Source organism: Saccopteryx leptura, chromosome 11 (assembly GCF_036850995.1).
Source record: "Saccopteryx leptura isolate mSacLep1 chromosome 11, mSacLep1_pri_phased_curated, whole genome shotgun sequence".
Taxonomy (NCBI): domain Eukaryota; kingdom Metazoa; phylum Chordata; class Mammalia; order Chiroptera; family Emballonuridae; genus Saccopteryx; species Saccopteryx leptura.
In genome coordinates, this window is record NC_089513.1 from 46,079,134 (window position 1) to 46,101,088 (window position 21,955).

At 34.6% G+C, this 21,955-nt stretch overlaps 1 protein-coding gene and 1 long non-coding RNA gene across 3 annotated transcripts in view; one reads left to right on the forward strand and one right to left on the reverse strand.

Annotated features, from left to right (window-relative positions):
* The window catches only part of MIB1 (MIB E3 ubiquitin protein ligase 1), a 155,774-nt gene that overhangs the window by 36,110 nt on the left and 97,709 nt on the right, over nucleotides 1–21,955 (reverse strand). Inside the window, exon 12 of the mRNA XM_066353422.1 lies at nucleotides 20,227–20,378. Within this exon, the coding sequence (XP_066209519.1) occupies nucleotides 20,227–20,378 (152 nt within the window). The remainder of the gene's footprint in view (nucleotides 1–20,226; nucleotides 20,379–21,955) is intronic.
* Nucleotides 5,345–11,079, forward strand: LOC136383399 (uncharacterized). Of its 2 annotated transcripts, XR_010747410.1 has the most exons (4): nucleotides 5,345–5,462; nucleotides 5,951–6,123; nucleotides 7,207–7,426; nucleotides 9,499–11,079. It is a non-coding gene; the product is annotated as an uncharacterized lncRNA (long non-coding RNA). The 2 variants fall into 2 exon arrangements; XR_010747409.1 differs by having other exon boundaries at nucleotides 7,207–11,079.

Below are 21,955 nucleotides of genomic sequence, written 5' to 3' on the forward strand. Positions count from 1 at the left end.
AAACTCTCACCCATAACCTCTGTTTTATATCTCTAACTGCAGCAAATGGTCATGATTCATATTTAACACCTAAACTTTCATAGAAACCTCTATAAAATACCATAAGGTTGCTGAAAGAATTAAACGAGATCATTTGGTAAAATGTTTAGTACTTTTCAAAGATTATAAACCTGTAACCCACATAGTAGTATAAATTCTTTTCTCCTTTCCTCCTCCCAATATTCCTCCTATAGTCTTTGATTTTGGCTACTCTTATCACCATTTAACCAGCTACCCAAGTCAGAAATTGGGGAATCATTCTAGACCTTTTCCTCCATTCTTATTACTACTTTCAGTTTGTCCTGATGATTTTCCATCTTAAAACTAAACAAGTCTTTCCCATGGACCCAATATTCTTTAGACAGGTTTTCACTACTTTTTCTCTAAACGTTTATAACAGCCCCCCTTCCAAAATCTATCCTCTATACCACTGCCACACAAATCTGAACATTTGACAATTTTCACAAATTCAAAATTATCAGCATTCAAATTTTAAAAAGCTTCCTTTAAATAATGAAATCTTCTTAAAAATTGTCTTGATAATTATTATCTAAAATAGTTTCTTGCCTTAATATACTTTTTAAAGAACATGAGACTAAACTTAATATTTCATTGATAACTCATTGATAGCAAAATCAACTCCTTAATATTTCCTTGATAACTCAATGATAGCAAAATGAACTACTTTAAGTTGCAGAGACACTGCAGATAGCCCTAAATCAAAATTAATGCAAAAGTCAGTTGTCAGCTAGCCAGGAGTGGGCAGGTTAATTATTGTTGTTGCTGTTTTTAAATAAACTTTTATTTTAGAACCATTTTAGATTTATAGAAAATTGTGGAGATAATACTAAGGTTTTCCTCACCCTGTTAACATTTTACATTAATGTGGTAAATTTGTTACAATTAATAAATGGTCATGATTGTTATTAACTAAAATTCATTCATACATCATTCTGATTACCTTAGTTTTATTTAATATTCTCTGCTGCTGCAGAACACCACATTTAGTTATCATGTCTCCTTAGGCTCCCCTTAGCTGTGACAATTTCTTAGATTTTCTTTTTTTTTTTTTTTACAGAGACAGAGAAAGAGTCAGAGAGAGGGACAGACAGGAACTAAGAGAGATGAGAGGCATCAATCATCAGTTTTTCGTTGCTACACTTTAGTTGTTCATTGATTGCTTTCTCATATGTGCCTTGACCGTGGGCCTTCAGCAGACCGAGTAACCCCTTGCTCAAGCCAACGACCGTGAGTCCAAGCTGATGAGCTTTGCTCAAACCAGATGAGCCCGTGCTCAAGCTGGCAACCTTGGGGTCTCGAACCTGGGTCCTCCATAACCCAGTTCAATGATCTATCCACTGCGCCACCGCCTGGTCAGGCCAATTTCTTAGATTTTCCTTGTTTCTGATGGCTTTGGCAATGTTAGGGAGTATTAATCAGATATTTTATAGAATGTCCCTCAGCTGGAATCTGTATCATGTTTTCCCCATTATTGCACTGAGGTTATAAGTTCTGGGGAGAAAAGTCACAAAAGTAAAGTGTCATTTCATCACATCACATCAAGTGTGCATATTACCAACATGGCATCGCTGTTGATGTTGACCATGAGCACCCGGCTGGGGCAGTGTTTGTCAGGATTCTCCACTACTCTTTCCCTCTTTCTCTACTTCAGAAAACTTTACTATACTAGATACTCATTGGAAAAAAGTCACTATGCACAGCCTACACACTGAAAGAGTGGAAAGTTATGCTCCATTTCCTTAAGAATGAAGTATCAACATATATTATTTGGAATTCTTCTACACTGAAGAATTGGGGTATATTGATTTTAATAGAAACCTGTAACCTTTTCATCTTAATTAGAAAGCTGCCAGTTATTATTAATTTCTGACCTTCCTCCTACCCATCCCCTGCAAAAACCAAACAAACAGAAACAAATAAAACAAGGCTTCAAGACAAGAGCCAATCTTTGGGCCCAGCCTGCAAGGGGAGCTAAGGGAAAGTTAAACAGAAAAGTTCCTAGTCCTCACACCCTCATATTAAGAACAGCTATGAGTGGCTGGTCTCCTTTCTTTCCATGAGGTAGACAATTGTAGGAACTCACAGTATAACCATGAAGATCCTATTGCAGCCTGTTCCCTGCAGCTCCTTAATTTTAATCAAGGAAACTGGTGTTATGCTGTAAGCACTGAGGCCCACAGAGCTGCTGGGATGACAGTGGTGCCAATTCAATAAATCAATAATTTTATTAAGCCAACAGACTCTCAGCTATGGAGCATAGTATATGAGATACTGAGATATTTTCCTTTATGCTCAAACACAATTTTTTACTTCTCAATTTGGTTGTTTTCCAAGAGGTTAAGGACATGGATAGTTTAAAGATAAGGTCTCACTACCAGTTAAGCAGGCATTTGTGAATAGTGCCAAAAAAGCATTAAGTTCCGGAACAACTAATAGTGGGGCCTAGCATAATCCCTGGCACATGGTAATACTCAAACGTTTGCTGAATGATGAACAAATGAGTTCTAAGAAGCAGAGGAGACAAGCAGCTGTCTGCCTGCAGTGGTATGTGACGGTCAAATGGCACTGGGTCCATTTTTAGGGCCTGCCATGCTTTGCAATCTATCTTCAGAGATAGGCAACATTTTCCCAAACAATTCATAGTAATTAAACTGTGAAGGCCTTACATATTAGTATTATTAATATAAAACAACATTCAAATAGCACTATAGCACAAATTAGGTTCAATAAATACTTGCTAAATTAATGAATAATCCCTTAGATAATACTTAAAGTATGTTAGTCCAGAATTCATAAAGGAACTTAATAAATTATCAATCCCAAGCAGAAGTTCTTTCAGGCATGCTAAAAGCAGGATAGCATGTAACAGTCTGAACACATTTTTGTTCAATACCCTCTGAATAGATGCAGACATGGAGGAGGGTATACACCAAAATGCTATCCACAGTACTCTATTTACTTCAATAAATGAATATGGATGGGTTTTGTTAGACAGATGAAAGAACTATAGGGAACAGGCATTACTTAAATGTTTTCTAATTCTGTCTTTGGTGTGCTTTTTTCCCCCACAAACTTTTTTGACAGATACTATAATTAAAAGGTTCATTAATTTACCTTAAATTCATTAACTGGGAATTTGATGTAGTAAAACTTAGTTCAAAATGAAAAAGAGAGCAATGCAATGACAATATAGGCAACTACAATTATCTCTTAAATGACCAGTGAGTCCTTCCTTGCTCTAAGCAGGGATCCCCATTTTACTTACCTTTATATCCCTTTTTATACCTAGTTTAAGGAGCTCAAAGTTCTGCTGAATCGAACAAATAAAAAGTCAAATAAACAATCAACTTTCTGATTATACTGAGGGAAGCAACATTTTATTTTTCATGTATGCTCAAAGAGTAGTAATTCGTTAATGATTTCATTATTACAAACCAGAGCAGCAACAAGACATAGTGACGAAGAGCTTGGGAGTCTGCAGCCAAACTATTTGGGTTCAAATTCAGGAACTAGCAAACTGAATGGCTGGTGACTTGAGTGAGGCCGCTTGACTTCTGTGTCTCAGTTTCCTCATCTATAAAATGTGAGGAGAATCACAAATCCTATCTCATAGGGTTGTTATGAAAATTAATAAGGGCTAGAATAGCTCCTGGTACTTAATACATTGTATGTGTTTGCTGAGAAAAACAGAGGGAAAAAAAACTTTCACTGCTACAAAATGGTTAAAAAATATAAAGTAATTTAAAAAACTGAAAATTAACCTACATACAGAGGCATGTGCCATCCCACAATATGTGTGAAATTATTTCATTATCTAGGAAAGCTGGCTCTTTAAAATGGCCACATATCTAAAGAAGCTTTCTTTATGTCACTGTTTTAAAACAGTCACCCAAACTAATTAAACTACTATGGTATTGAATGCTACAGCCATAAACAGTGTCAAAGACAAACTTCCCTTGTAAGAGAATGAGCTTAGAAAACTGATAATGGTTTTCCTTGATTCTTAACTGAACCAGTACTTAAAAGAATATATACTGCTCACAAAAATTAAAGGATATTTCAAAATGAATATGAAGCTATAAAATATCCCCTAATTTTTGTGAGCAGTATATTTGCATTAAGAACAAGGCATAGTTGGTTTCTTGAACATTTTTAGGTCTGTAAGATCTTAAATTTTACCTCCATGAGGTTTGCTGGATTTGATGTTTTAATACTTTTTCTCCTTGGTCAAAAAAATAAATTTCAATGTTAATATTTATTGTAAATATGCTAGTAAAATATAGAGGAAAAGTATTTTTCCTTTGAGACATACACTATCTGCCAAAGTTATAGACAGGTTAATGACTATTTTAGTCTGATAAAATGTGAATTAATCATGCCTAATGTTATTTCAAAAAATTACAAATAGCAATGTAGGAAGAAAAACACCACTTCACATTTGAAAATGTTAATTGAGTTTAATTAATAATAAAATGCATGTTAATAGCTATGTATGTATATATATAGTTTCATTATAGAAGTACACAATTACTCAAAAGCATTCCTGACCCTGTTTTTCATATAAGCACTACAAAAAATTACTAAAATTGACACTGAATTAAATGTTTTAAGTAGCATTTCCAAGATTTCATTTACATACTACTCCCTTCTTCCTTAATGATCTTTCTCCACCTTCAATACACAGGTTCTACATATTTTTCATTCAAATATTCATTAAAAAAGCATGTATAGCAATAACAATTACCTCTAAAAGATAACACTAAAAAATCCTTCCAGGCCTCTAGCTATGCAAAATATCATTATCCATAATATTTTTTACCTACAAATATTCAGGATATGAATATAATTTGACAGCAGAGATAGTATTCTACTTATTCTATATCTGTCTAAAGACTGTCTTGTTACTACCCAAGGTAATATTTTTCCTCTTTCCTATATTCTCTGCAGTGCTTCTAAGTATAGTGACAGCCGCATCAAGCTTTCCTAGTCTCAGCGCAAGCTCAGTGAAAATCTGGGTAATGTAAGTGGAAATATGAGAGACCGCTTTATTTGGCAGTGCTGTAAAAAAAAAAAAGGGCAGGACAAATGGCAAAGCAGTGTTTGGACTGCAGGATGAACAATCAATAGGCAGAAAGCAAGATAGAGGTTTCCTCAGCTTTTGGATCGACAATCGACAGCTGAGAGACTATTTTTTGCTATGGTTGACTAAATATGGTCAGGGAAGAGAGAGGCACAAGAGAGCCTGTTTGCCTGGGAGTGCATGTTTCAAATGCTTAGCTGCCTATAAAGCTGTAACAGTTTTTAGCCTGTGGCCACTGAGGGAAGAAATTTAAGTTAACTTCTGTAGTGACTATGTGGAAGTCCTGACCTTGCTTGCAGACTTGACCTCTGGAAATGACAAGGTAGCTTCAATGCAGATTTACCATTTAATCCTGGAAACTAAAAATCCAAAAAACTCACAGCAAGAAAGATGCAGAATTATTTCCTGAGAAGTCAGAAGACCCCAATGTATTCTGGTGGGCAAAGCAGTGTGAATGGTTATAGTTACTTGGGAGGAGATGTGTTTTGTTTTTTGGCTTTTTTAGATTATAAAATTAACTTGCTCTGCAACTTTTCCCCCTCTTCGAAAGCATTTCAGCTGAGAAATTAAGCGAGGTTCAGTATCTTGGATGTTGTAGCAAACTTCCTTGGTTGCTTACCTTTCTGTACAGCAGATACAAGGTACTCAGATCTGTGCAATACTGGTAATATTACATTCCAAATAAGCTAATGTTGATCCAGTTTTACCATGGGGTTTTGTTTTGTTTTGTTTTGTTTTTAAGGTTAAGGGAAGGGAGAGGGAAAAGACGGCTGATTTATTTTTGTTTATTTTTCAAATTTATCTTAAAAGATGAGGTTCTGTGCTCACTGATATTTCCCCCTTACTACACCGGCTCATGAAAAGAAGTGCTGAATCAGCGGATAGAATGAAGGAACAATCAAGATGAGATGGCTGCTGCTGATGAGCCTCTAGGTCATTATCTCTCTTCCTGCTGCAAATGCTGCATGATACTAAGCTTACAGGTAACAGCATCACAAGGCCTGTACTTTTAAGGATGCTTATGACTTTCTGCATGCTTACCTATTATTGACTTGATATATGTTTTTATTGTTAAGTTACATTCTATCTGGGCATATACTAATTTCACAGTTCAAGCAGAGAGTTTATGTAGTGTAAAAGAAAATGTTCTATTATCATGGCAGATAACTCTTGATCTCAAAAATGTATAAATCCATTACTGTTATTTACATTAAAGATTGTCTTTATTGTTCTAGATTACATGATTTTGCATCTCTAGTAAATTATACCCTACTTCCAAAGTATGCTTTTATAAACTATTAAATATTTCAAAGTTTAGTCAACCAAGAAACATAGCAGAACACAAAATACTTTTTTAATACTCCCTTTAGAGTTGGCCACAAGAATAAATCAGAAATTCTAATGCTGCAATGCTGAAACTGCAGTAGTCCTGGGATGTCTCCTGCTACGTTCTAATTTGCTCTCTCTGAGCTGCACTAGCTTTTTATCATAGGCTACAGAAATGCTTTCCCTGCCTTTTTTATTCTCATTTTCCAAATCCGAAAAATTTTTATTTTCTTTTAAATTAACTGTTTACTACTATAATAATTAAAGTCAACTGACCAACTATTATTTCTTTTAAGGATAAATGATCAAGCTAAAACCCAGTACTAATATCTTTCAATCTTTTAAGTAAGACTTTGGAAAAGTTAACTGTTCTAGTAGTTATCCTTTATATTAAAAATAACCAAATGAGCTAAACTCACCAAAATTAAATATTTATATACATCTATTTGAATTTGTATTTAACCCAAAGAGAAACACCAAAATGTAAAATTCAGATTAGTAACTAATGAAGACAAGAAACAACAAAGAGGTTTTCAAATGATCATAAATTCTTATGACCTTAAAAAAATTCATCATCTTTAAAAATTCAGTTTACTCATACTCGGAAAAGATCTGGTTTTCTTCTTGTCATTTCAACTTTAGGGTCACTATTAGAAGAAGTGGTTAATTGGCTAAGTTTTTAATAAGATAACTAGTCTGTTAAAAGAATCTGTATCTAATTAACTACCATCTACTTGTAGGACCTAAGAGCAAACTACAAAACAAGAAATTTGCTCTGAAGACTCTGAAGAAACACTATGATACTATGAATTTCTGAAATATACTCTGTAAAACTCCAGAGTTTATGAATTTATTGCAAAAAGGACCAAACCAGGACAAAGTTCAACGATAACTGGTCAATGTTTTGAAGTGTACGCCCACCTACAAGGAAACATAAATGACTCTAATACAATGCTTCAGGTAAATTTTTTCTAAAGTTTAGTCTTTAATAACCTCTGCAAATGAACTACCATTGCTTTACATCAGTAAGCTAAATGCTTTACAAACAAATGGGAAAATAAAACATTTCATATTTTTACAGCTAACAACTTAGTGATACCTACTCAGAGTACATACTTCTTTATGTACCCATATGAACATACAATGCTATGGAATGTAAAGAAGTATGTATTTTTGGTAGGCACTAAACCGCCAAGAGGGAAATAAACTGCAGCTAAAAGAAGCCCTTGCTTCTTTCTATGTGAATGACCTTCATGTGGTATATTAACCTAGAATCACAGAGCTGACCTTTGGAAATAATAACATCATAAAAATATACCTACTACTTATAGATGAAAACTAAATGTCACTAAGATTTATATTTTGTGAAGGAAAAAAGGCTCTACTGTAGTAGATTTAAAATGATCATAAAACTCCTTTTAAATTTATTTTAAAACATACATTTTACATTTTTAAATCAAGCACTCACATGATTAAAATCTGAATATCAAAAAAACAAAACCAGTATTACTAGCACAAAAGAATGAGAAATACATAAGACTTTTTTCTGTTTCCACAATTGTATCTTAATTTAAGTGTATCATATTAGTAGGATTGACTAATTTGTTAAGAAATACAAGATAGAATAAAAGCTGATTTTATTTACATTTTAACAGCTATTCTTCATATTCTAATATTCATAATTTAATAATAGAATTCCTATAGCAAGTCACTTTGTTACTTTTGATTTTTTTTTTGAAAGCTATAGGCATAATCATAATTTTTAAAGACTATATTTTAAGTAAAATTATATTCTCAAAGGAAAAAGTGGTTTCTGTCTTTCTCAAGTTTATCTTATCTTATGCTGTTAGTACTTAGAATAAATTGAAAAATGACAAAATTCTCGCCCACAGCTGCAAGTTAACAGGGCACATAAGTAAGAGACTGCAAAATATTTAAATTATTTATCTATATTACCTTAAATTTGTTTTATCCAAAAGGGAACACAAAATAAAAACACTATAGTCAAGAAACCAATTTACACAAATAGAACAACCTTCTTCTAATGGTGCTATGCAATTACAACTCAATTATTATCAACACAATGGACCAACTTTTTACTGTATATTAGAGATCAAAATACTTGTACATTTTATATTAATAAAATTATAAATAAGCTCTTAATTTATAAGCAGTATCTATTTTAGCTGCTATGATAGGCTTACATAAAAAGAAACACTAATACTAATATTCTAATTATTTCTTACTAAAAGTATTATTTCAACTGGAATATTTAGACATGTATAAAAAGTATAGTATTTTAAAATTTGTATCACGAGTTAAACAGAAATGGCTATAAGGTTAACTCTAGTAATTTTCTCTGTTTAATAAGACAACTAGATAGTTAATTGTTAAAAGGTGATTTTCATTTTATCAGATTAAAAAAGTGAGAGAATGACTATCAGATATGATAGCATATAAACTATGCATGTTTATTGGAAATTTAATAAGTTCTAAAAATTTTAAATTCTGTACTTCAAAGAAAACAAAATGTTTAAAGCTTAACATGTAAGCATAGCCCTTCTCTCTGATCATGCACAAACATGTTCATAGTCCATTTAAGTATAACTGTATATGCCCTAAACACCAAACACTGAAAATAGATACCTCAAAAGTAGAGGTTCCTCTATAAAATTATTACTATATCCATGTTTATAATAAACAATTATATCCATTATTATATAGACAAAGAAAATTTTAATTAACTTAAAAGATCCCAGAGACCTAGACTTATGTGGTTATATTATTAGAAGTACATCTAATACTTAGAAAATAAAAATGACAGCACCTGTTACTCATTTTAAAAAGTAAAATTACATACTGATTCTAGTGCTTACAAGTTTAACTGAACATGTCTAAGAGTATTTTCAATCACTCTAAAATGTCACATTCATCACTTAGGTCAGCTGTTCATTTTTAACTGAGTACATATTAAACTCTGGGCATCTGCTGACACTGGTGTAACTCAAACATTTCAACTGTCTCTCTGACAGGGATAACAGATGCTGACATTATCAAATGCTGTACTATTTTTTTTCCATGGCCTCTCCTTGCCCCGATATGGCCAGTATATGAAATTGAACTGCCATCCAAAAGCACACTTGAGCAACTGGATCTACTAAACAGCTCCAACATAACCAGTAAAAATAGAAGCCAGTTTAACTGCTATCTTCAGCACTTAAGTCCAGGCAATTTAACACCTGTTTCACTTCTATTAGAATAAAAGATAGAAAAAATTTAGTTACATTAATTTCACCAGTAGCATAATACTAACCAACAGATGCAGAATATACTTAATATGAGAATTATTTGAATATTGCCTGAATTATTGTTGACTTTCTCCAAACAGTAACTATTTCTTTATTTTTATATTTCATGAGAAAACATACCTTTACAGGCAAACTATAATTTCTCAAATTTTTATTTTAAATATATTTCAGAAGACTTGCCTTTCCAATATCAAAATGCAACACTGAAATTATAACAAAAATTTGATGTACCTGAGTTTTAATGGTAGATTTTAACACTTAAATTCATGGGTTACAGCTACCACCACAACTTGATGTGTTATTAATATGACACTGAGGAGTAACTAGGCAATATGTACAAAATTCAGTCAAGAAAAGAAACTCTTAAATGTTAAATTACTACTATGATTAGTAATACTCCATAAGTAAAAACAAAGAAAAATAAACTGGCATGCATGGTAGTTCCTTTTAACACAAATCCAAACAATACACTGAAGGACATGCAATCTACTTATAAACCAAAGGGCAGTGGTACTTTCTTAAGGCCACTCCTACTCCTCCATCCAGTCAGCAGCTTGCTATTACTCCTCAAGTGTAACACTAAAAAAGCAGGGGCGGTAGAAAGGTGTGACTAGCAGTCCTCTTTCCTAACCTGTTAGGTTACTTACTTGGTTTATTGGCTAAAAATAAATATAAAACATTACTCTGAAATGCATCGATACCTATTTGTTTCTTTTAATGTTGTTGGTTTTAAAATATGTTATTGTCTACATTTAAGAATTAAGTAAAGGTGTTAAAAACAAAGACGCACATTGATAATTCCTTAATGCATTAACATGTTTCAAGGATAGACTTCGCACTTTTAGAGATGGAAATAGAAAAACAGAAAAATTACATTCAATGACTAAAGTACTGATATGAGAATCTAGCATTTGTGGAAGGTCTATAATGATAATTTTGCAAATAAAAAGCATTAGAACTGTTTTGGAGCCCAAACTAACACCACTGCAATGCTTTGCTAGAGCTGGTAAAATGGAACCAAATCGCCTCTTCAATGGATTTGGTCCCCTTCAACCAGCTGTAGCTATGCATTGATTACTACAGGATAGACAACGGTTCATTTATGAGTATCAGACATGTCAACTAATTTCAACTTATTTAAATTATTAAAATTGTTTTGTCAACTAATTTCAATTTATTTAAATTACTAAAATTGTTTTAAGTTAAAATAATTAGTAATTTTTTACTGTTAATTCTTCTTGTAAGAGCCAAAGTGGTTAATGATGTTTATAAAAAGCTTTATGAAAAACGTGTGAATGACTTAAGGATTACAAATAAAATAATATTTCTTATTTATGGTCTCTTGGTATTAAATTTCTTACCCGTTGGAAAAGAAATGGTAATGAAATGTAGACTATGCTGCATAATAATAATTTTAAAAACTTCCTTCAGAGGAAGAAAAATCCGAGAACATCACCTGAAACCATAATAGGAATGCCACACTGTAGTTCACATGAACGTATTTTAAATCAAGCAAAAATGTAACATAGCATAAAATAACAGTCTAGATATGTTGGGTCACTATCTCCCATAGAATTCGCATTCAATTTTACTGCTATTTACCTAAATATTGATAGGTAAGGTAAAAATGAAGACATTGCACAGTATCTTGTGAAGAGACAAACAGTAAGTATCTAATTCTTCCAACCCTGACCCTAAAGTTCTTAATCCTCAAAAAAGAAAGAAAATGCTAAGCATTGCTACTTTTTACTCATGTAGATATTTCATTTCTACACACTTGTTTGCTCTTAAGTTGTAAAAATTAAGAACTCTTTTTTTTTTTTTTTTTTGTATTTTTCTGAAGCTGGAAACGGGGAGAGACAGTCAGACAGACTCCCGCATGCGCCCAACTGGGATCCACCTGGCATGCCCACCAGGTGGCGATGCTCTGCCCACCAGGGGCGCGACCAGAGCCACTGTAGCGCCTGGGGCAGAGGCCAAGGAGCCATCCCCAGCGCCCGGGCCATCTTTGCTCCAATGGAGCCTTGGCTGCGGGAGGGGAAGAGAGAGACAGAGAGGAAGGAGGGGGGGGGTGGAGAAGCAAATGGGTGCTTCTCCTATGTGCCCTGGCCGGGAATCGAACCCGGGTCCCCTGCACGCCAGGCCAACACTCTACCGCTGAGCCAACCAGCCAGGGCCAAGAACTCTTATAATAACATTCTCTGCCTCTCCTCACTCTTTGTGTCTTCTTTGTCCTTCACCAAAAAAAAACAAAACAAAACACATACACAAGCTTCTCTCAATAGAAAGAAAAGTGACCCAACATCCCGCTAATTTTCTTACTGACTGATATAAAACTATAGATAATGTATGTTCTTTAATAAAGACAAACATTTTCAGCAATCAATGAAGGGTGACAGATGGCAAATAGTAAAAAACCTAGGTGTTGCCTGCAGAGGACCCAAGTTCAAAACCCCAAGGTCACTGGCTGAGCCCAGCTTGAGCACGGGCTCACCAGCTTAAGTGCAGAGTCTCTGGCTTGAGCATGGGCTCATAGACATGACCCCATGGTCACTGGCTTGAGCCCAAAAGGTCGCTGGCTTGAAGCCCAAGGTCGCTGGCTTGAACAAGGGGTCACTCGCTCTGCTGTAGCCCCAATCAAGGCACATATGAGAAAGCAATCAATGAACAAGCAATTAATGAACAACTAAGATGCTGCTCATCTCTCTCCCTTCTCTCAACAAAGAACTGATGCTTCTCATCTCTCTCCCTTCCTGTCTGTCCCTATCTGTCCCTCTTTCTGACTGTTTCTATCTCTGTCAAAAACAAAACAAAACAAAAAAACCTAGGTGTTCAGACAATTCTCAACTCCTGACTACTCCTCTATTTCAAAGTGAAGATTATCCCCTAAAATAATATGAGCAAAGGAAGGTATATGCAAATGAATCTTATTACTCCCTTCAGGTTAATAGGCCATCTTGCTCAGATTAAGTACACCTGTCAGTCACATTAAATATATTTATGTATTACAAGGCACATAGCATTTGAGAGTAGATGTATGGACACATATGAGAGAAAATGGACATACTATAAGTATACCATAATTTATTTGACAGTCTCTCAGCTATATTTTTTTAATTGATATTTGAAAGAGAGAAAGAGAGAGAGAGAGAGAGGAAGGGGAAAGGGAGGGAGACAAAAAGAGAAAGAGAGAGAGACATCAACTTGTTATTTCACTTATTTATGCATTCATTGGTAGAATCTTGTATGTGCCCTGACTAGGGATTAAACCTGCAACCTTGACATATGGGGATGATGTTCTAACCAACCGAGCAACCCCACCAGGGCTCAGCTTCATTTTACATATAGCACTCGGTATGTTTAGAATTTATAAGAAAACTGTTAAACACCAAGATTTGGTACAGATTATCAAATATTTCTATATTCAACAGTTTCATTTACAGTCTCAGAATTTAAACAGTTAAGAAAAAGTATCATAACATTATACAGAGAAAATATGAGTTGTTCACATATTCCGTAAGATTTAGTACATGTCTTTGTGGTTATAAACATATAAGTAAATAAGAAATGCCTGTGAAGGTACCTTGGTACTAACCTAACATTTTACTGTTACTTTTGCAACCAATTTATATTAGAGAAAAATTTATAAATAACATTACATAAAGTGAGTTTATAATATTATGAGGGACTCCAAAATACCTATCACTTGTTCTTTACCAGCTCTGCAGCTAATCCTGCTAATTTATTTTCATGTCTAAAAACTTAAATGCAGCTAAATATACAAAATTCTCACAGAAAGTACCTAAGTAATTAAACCTGCAACCTTGACGTATGGGGATGATGTATGGGGATTTAGTATTGATTAAGGGCACCAATCCAAAAAAATTTAGTTTTGACTTTCAATAGAAATGCTTTCTGTTCTTCATTTAAATTAGAAATTTCACGTGTATATAAAAATAAAATATGGCTAAACTCTAGGGAGAGTAATTCTATAAGTATCAAATATCAGAATAAATGGAAAGCATTGTCCTAAGTTAAGATTTCTTAAAATAAAAAAACTATTAACTGAATTCTAAACTGCTTCAAACTTTACAAAGCATGACCAAAGTACTCAGTGTCTCACAGAAAACATATTCTCTCCCATAATTCTGAAAGAAAAGAAATGCTTTATAACTTTTTCTCCTAATGTCTTTATTTCCGTTATTGTCATATTATAAAGGAACACCAGATCAGGTTTGAAATCTAGAATCTCTAATGTTCTGCATTTTTGAAATCTAGATTTCAAAGTATATTCTTCAAAACAGTGAACATTTAGACATATTTTTGATGACCAGGAAATTAATTTTCTTTTAGAAAAGCCAATAATTATTCATTCTACTGTATCATTGTGTTATTGACTGTATTACTGATTTATTATTGAAAATTATTAACTAAAAAAAAAATTAGGGTATAGAACCGTGATGGCAAACCTTTTTATAAAAACTGCCCACTTTTGCAGTGCTAGTCAACCTGATCTCTCCCGCCCACTCATGGGCGGTCCAGCTTTCATGGTGGACCAATCACAGCGCCGTTTGGTTGCTCTGCTACCACCCACCATGAAAGCTGGAATGCCCACTACTGGGTGGGAGAGACCAGGTTGACCAGCACTGCAAAAGTGGGCGGTTTTTATAAAAAGGTTCGCCATCACGGGTATAGAATTAAATTCCGTATGTGTACACATGCACATTCAAATTTTGGAAACTTTTCCACATTATAAACCATAAAAAATTGCAACAATTATAAGGAAATATTTGTGCTGGTACTAAATTATACTCACAATAACAAATTTACTGCATAAAAAATATATACATTTTAACAAAAAAATATAGCTAAGAATTATACTAACTAAAGTGCCATCAGTTATAATTAAAATTGACTATACATGAAGTCTAACAGGTAAGCCAAGTATACTAAACAGGTATAACTGCAATACAAAACAAAAGTCACAAATAACAAATTAAAATGTTACAATTCAAGGTAATAGAGTCATTATGTTAATTATAAAATACTTCTAAGAAAAAAAGAATATGCTAGTACACTTGTTAATCATACTTAATATTTTATTTAAAAATGTTGTAATCAGGTCCTGGAAATAATAATGTACTATAACTGCTTTTCTCAAATAAGTGTTAGGGCCAAAAGCTTCTTTTTTTTTAATTCTGAATACACCAAAAATGGTTCCTTCTGTCTTATTACATCACTGTAATTACATCACTTATTACATCAGAACAGGAAAGAAAAGTGAATTTTAAGAAATTTGATAAGAAAAAAAAACTCAACTTGCTATTACAACTGATATATGTTGTGTCATTTTCTGACACTCTTCAGTGTCCAATTAAAATCATACTCTTTATCTTGCAATCTACAGTCACAACTACTACATAACATGCCTTAAGGAAACAAGAATAAAGTTGCATAGCTTTTAATGAAGCCTCACTTTGCTGTAAAATGAAAGTGGATATTTCTCCTTTTTTAAAATGTCACCTGACACCAATTACCAGGTTGGAGGTGTCACTGTTATAAATGTTAATGGGGATTATCAAGAATTGAAGGAATACAAGTAGCAGTATATTTTCTCCTCCATATATAGGATTAACATTATTCAATATACTATGTCTATTTGCAATAAAGTGAAACAATTCAAAATATTTAAGTTACTCATTTCCTAAACTCTTCAATTTTTAGTTTATCTTAAACTTTATGATTTAGTATCTAACCTAACTTCCCTCAATAAAATCTTTTTCCTATTCTAGTCTGAATTGCTCTGTTTAAACTCCAACAGTTTCTCTACAGAATTTATTCTGCAATTGATCACATATACACTAGTGATGATATCTAACTGTCCTGATTGTCAAATTAAGAGTGACATTTACTGAATCCCTACTCCAGTCAAGGCTCTGTGGGGAACATACAAATATAAGCATCCAAGACTTTTACTAAAAGGATCATAAAAATGCACATACTAAGGGAGAACACAAAGCCAATTATAAGTGTAGTAAAATAAGAACACAGAACAAGGAAGTATAGGGCAAACAGAAAACAGTTTAAATAATGAGATTTAGGAATTCTGGAAGAAAGATGGTTAAGATAAAGGAAGGGGATACAGGCCCTGGCCAGGTAGCTTTGTTGGTTAGAGTATCATCCCAATGCAACAAGGCTGCAGTTTGGATCCTGGTCAGGGCACATACAAATATCAACCAATGAATGCACAAATAAGTGGAACAACAAATTGATGTATCTGTCTCTGTCTGTCTCTGTCTCACCCTCTAAAAACAATAAATAATTTAAAAGTAAATAAAAAAGAAATAAATAAGATACGGGCATCCTGATGGAAAAAAATGCTTAAGTAAATCAAGGAAGAAAACAGACTATCTAGGGAAGGAGCACAGTGTAATGTAGCTGAAGGGCAAGGTGGACAGAGGGCTTTTATCTTGTGGGAGATGATAAAGTTAGAAAGACTCAGGATACACTGGAAATGGGTTTGAATGCCAATCAAGTGTATAGATTTTATTCTATGTACAACAGAAAACGACTAAAGATTGGGAACAGGAGAAGAGAACCATTAGATCTATGTTTTTAGAATGATAATATGGTAGTTATATGAAAGTTGTCAGAGATAAAACTGAAATCAGAGAAAAATTAGAAAGGTACTGTAACAGTTTATGTAAAAGTGGTCAATACTTTAATTAGGTCAGCAAGAATGGAAATAGAAGGAATGGAATGGATTGGAAAGACCTGTAGAATAAATGAAATGTTAGAACTGAAAGTTCAGAATTAGTGACAGAGTAGTGAAAGTTAATCCTAATCAAAGAGTCAGCAGGGAGATTGACCTATTAACACATTCTTGGTTAAATGATTCACTGCCCGTATGTTTCATGTTTGCCTCACATATAGCCCATAATACAGAAAAATAACATAAATTGGTTAAGAACTACAAGTCCCAAGTCAGACAGACCTTGCTCAAGTTCCAGCTGCTCCGCTAGTAGTTGTGTGAACTTTTTTTTTAAGTGAGAGAGAGACAGAGACAGTAACAGGAAGGGAGAGAGATAAGAAGCATCACTTTGTAGTTGCAGCACTTTAGTTGTTAATGGATTGCTTCTCATACATGCCTTGACTGGGGGACCCCAGCCCAGCCAGTGATCCCTTGCTTTAAGCGACCTTGGGCTACAAGCCAGAGACCTTCAGGCTCAAGCCAGGGACCCTTCAATCAAGCTGGTGATCTTGAGCTCAAGCTGGCGATCTCAGGGTTTTGAACCTGGTTTCTCAGCATTCCAGGTCAATGCCCTATCCATTGCACCACCACCTGGTCAGTCTGCATGATCCTAAATAAGCAAACTCATCTCTTTATAAACCTTCTATTTTTCCTCTATAAAATGAGGATATTAACACCTGCCTAAAAAGGCTGTTCAAAGAATTAAACAAGATAATGCAAGTAAACCACTTAGTAAAAGGCTTGGCATTTGGTAAGTGATACCATCATCATCCTCTTCTATTTGAAAGACAGGGAACATATAATACTATTCTGTCTCCTTCACAACACCAAAGAATGAAGTGTTAGAATATTTATAATTTGGAAAAAATAAGTCAAGATATAATCTAAAATATACTCATTTATTTCATCCTACATTATGGTATATACCCACTGTTACGGGTACCAACAAGTAATACCAATAAAATTATTTTGTTCTCTGTGCTCATCCTCTGGTGTCCCTAAAAAAGTTAAAAAAAAATAAAAATAGCAAAAAATTAGAAGAAACCATGATATAAAAATGCAGTATGGAATCTAACAATAAGAATTCATGGAGACTATATTTGTAAGACTGTTGTTATAAGACTGTTGTGTATACAGTATTTGAAAATGGCTAAGAGAAATCTTAAAAGTTCTTATCACAAGGAAAAAAAATGTAACTATGTGATGTGATGGATGTTAACTAGACTTATTGTGGTGATCATTTAATAATATATACATATATTTAATCATTATGTTGTACACCTGAAACTAACATAATGTTATATGTCAATTATATCTTAATTAAAAAAGTAATTCAGAATAAATTATCAAAATAAACTTCAAAGTGAACAATTCCTCAGTCAAAACATGTATGCTTATTTGAGATAACCTGGATGAAGCTAGAGGATATTATGCTAAGTAAAATAGCTCAGTCAAATGCCATATAATTTCACTTCTATGTAGAATCTAAAAAACAATATAAACAAACAAAACAGACACAGATTCATAGACACAGAGAACAAACTGATGGTTGCCAGAGGAGAGAAGGGTTATGGGACTGGGTGAAAGGAGGAATTCAGAAGTACAAATTGGTAGTTACAAAGAGTCACAGGGACGTAAAGTACAGCATAGGAAGTAGAGTCAGTAATATTGTAATAACTATGTATGGGGTCAGTCGGGTACCGGAAAATATCAGGGAGAACACTTTGCAAAGTATATGACTGTCTAACCACTATGCTGTACACCTTAAGCTAATAAAAAATAATACTGAATGTAAACTGTAATTTTTTAAGTTAAATAAAATTAATTTAAAAATAAAATTAAAAAGATATATGTAGACTTTATTCAATTATAAACAAAAGACATCTGATGCATCTGATTTTCTAAAATGCTTCTTAGTTGTCCCCAAAACTTCATCCATCAAAAGTTTTCATTTGAAGCAAACTTAAACATTTTCTTTTTCAGTGGGACTTTGTCAGTGGTTTTTTGTTTGTTTTTGTTTTTGTTTTGTATTTTTCTGAAGCTGGAAATGGGGAGAGACAGACAGACTCCCGCATGCGCCCGACCGGGATCCACCCGGCACGCCCACCAGGGGCGAAGCTCTGCCCCTCCGGGGCGTCGCTCTGCCGCGACCAGAGCCACTCTAGTGCCTGGGGCAGAGGCCAAGGAGCCATCCCCAGCGCCCGGGGCCATCTTTGCTCCAATGGAGCCTCGGCTGCGGGAGGGGAAGAGAGAGACAGAGAAGAAGGAGAGGGGAAGGGGTGGAGAAGCAGATGGGCGCCTCTCCTATGTGCCCTGGCTGGGAATCAAACCCGGGACCTCTGCACGCCAGGCCGACGCTCTACCACTGAGCCAACCAGCCAGGGCGGACTTTGTCAGTGTTTTATAAATTCTGTGACTTTCCAAAAGTCTTTCTCAAACTTTAACCAGGAAACACTTTTTTCCAGTAGAGCACCTATAATTAACTATGGTTGCAAGACACCTATACTGTAAGTTTATATAACTAATTATATTATTAATAAGGAATTAGGTAACTTAATAGTTATTTAGCCACAACTTTTAAAAAGTACGATGCAAATGGTACTAATATGGGGAGGATACCACAAAAGTGGTCTTAAAGATATATAAATCTCAAAATGTATTGCATTCTAATTAAAGCTTTACAATATAAGTGAGTATTCCTGATACTTTATATCCATATAGTATATTTAAATAGCCACTTCATAATATTTAAATTAGTTAAATAACCCCCCCAAAATCATCATATAAAATTAATCTATTTGGCCCTGGCCAGTTGGTTCTGTGGATAGAGAGCCAGCCTGCTGTATGGACATCCCGAGTCCAATTCCTAGTCAGGGCACACAAGAGAAGCAACCATCTGCTTCTCTTTCCTTCCCTCTCCTCCTTCTGTCTCCCTTTCCTTCCTGCAGCCAGTGGCTCAATCTGCTCACTCTGTTTGAGTGTCAACTCTGAGGTAGCTGAGTTGGTCCAAGTGTCAGCCTCAGTCACTGATGATAGCTTGGCTGGTTTGACCACTGGACCCACATGGGAGTGGCCGGGTAGATCCCAGTCAGGGCACATGCAGGAGTCTGCCTCATTATCTTCCCTCCTCTCATGTAAAATATAAATAAATAAATAAAATAATTAATGTATTTAATGAAGACATAATTTCCACAGACATTAAAATGCTTTAAGGCCCTGTCTGGTTGGTTTAGTGGTAGAGTGTCAGCCCAGCATGTGAATGTCCCAGGTTCGATTCCCAGTCAGGGCACACAGGAGAAGCGACCATCTGCTTCTCCACCCCTCCTCTTCCTCCTTCTTTCTCTCTCTCTTTTTTCCTCCTGCAGCCATGGCACAATTGGTTTGAGTGTATTGGCCCCAGGCACTGAGCATGGCTCCATGGAACCACCACCTAAGGCACTAAAAATAGCTCGGTTGCAAACATGGCCCCAGACGGGCAGAGCATCTGCCCCAGATAAGGGTTGCCAGGTAGATCCTGGTTGGAGTGCATGCAGGAGTCTGTCTCTCTATCTCTTCTCCTCTCACTTAGAAAAGAAGAAAAAAAAAGATTTAGAGTACTAAAACAAGCCAAAGTTATTTTCTTATCAGTTTCAGAAAAAGAGAACAAGTAACAGAAAAATATTTTTAAATTGCATAAAAATGGGGAAAGGTGGCATCTTTACCTGGGATTTCCCCTTAGTGCAGCATGGTGTAGAGCATTAAATCCATTATTGTTTGTAATAGTAACATCTGCTCCAGCTTCCAGAAGAACTGCCAGGATGTCATCACGTTTTTTACTTATTGCATCGTGAAGAGGGGTATCACCTTCAGAATCCTTTTTATTTTAAGTTTAAAATGATTTTCATTAGTTCTTTTTCAATCAATAATCACATGTAATTAATACTTATAATGAACTACTAAACAAATGAAAACAGAAGCTATATACAACTATCGATAAAACAATTTGTGTTAAATTAAATAAATGCAGGCAAGAAACAGCATTATAATAAACAAACTTCTACTCAGTCTAGATGGTAAACACAGTGAACATGCTGTAGCTTTCCAAAGTAAAAGAAAAATGGAATTAAAGAAATTAAATACCCTCAAAATAAATAACAAAATAGTAAATAATTATTTTGTAAAATAGTCATTTATTGTAAAAAGTTTAATTAAATAAGTAACAAAATTGTAAAAAGTAAATAACAAAAATAAATGAGGTGAAAAAGTGGCCCCCCAAAATTCTTTACTTTAAAATGGCTTGCTCACAGTATATAAATCCTCACCAAAAAAGATAATAAATACAAGAAAATGTCCTGCTACACTATATTTCTACCATTAACTGTTGTACTCAAAACTCCACACCAAACCTATACCAGTCTCAGGGCACAAGCAGCAATAAATTAAAAGTCAGGCTGCACTATAAAATCTGCTGGGAGCTCTTAAAATCCTGATACCAGGCTGATCTTCAGACCAACTCAGAATCTCTGCAGGTAGGACCCTGGCTTCAGTTTTTCAGAGTTCCCCAGCTGAATGTATTGTGCAGTGACGGTTGAGAATCGTTACTCTCAACGTTTTCAAAGGGCAAGAAAGAGACATGTTAATTCAAAGTGAAAACAAATGTAAAAAAAAAAAGGCAGTCTCAGCCTATCTTTTTTTCAAGCTGATTACTTTCTTCATTAATCAACTGATTTAGCAGTAAGTTGTTATTATCAGTCATCTGTGTAAATGGGTAATTTAGACTTCATTCATCTGTTTCAGAAATACTATTTTCAGTAAAGTCATATATAACCTAACTATGGTATATACCAGTTACCAAATCCAGCTCACCCCTTATTTTTGTATATAGTTGAAGTTACACAGCCACACACATTCATTTATGTATTCTCTATGGCTACTTTCATGCTACAATGGCCACACTGGATAACCATAATAGACATCACTATAAAAGCCAAAAACGTTACCTGGCCTTTCACAGAAAAAGTTTGCCAAGCCCAGGCAGATTTTCATCAACCTACATAAGAAATTCCTAGCAAAAAGTCCAACAATCCACCTTCCATCCTCCCATGGCACTAAAAATTCATAGTCTCCCAGTTGAGATGGTCAAGACACCATCAGTAAGTTTCTATAGGCCCTGATCTGTCCAGCCTTTTGTTCCCCACAGTACCTATTCCAAGCTTCATCACTCCTCTTAATTACCTTTACCCTTAATTACTGACCACTCCCTACTCACTGTCAACCAATAACTTTTCCTCCCATTTCAGACAGACCATAAAAACAACAACAAAAAAAAACCCAGCAGGCATAGTTTCACACAGATAACACCCCTCAATGTCTTCCCCATCTTCTCATCCTGCCATCCACTTAGAAGCTGTCAGTTCTAAAATGGTTATACCTTGGAATATTAGTCTATAA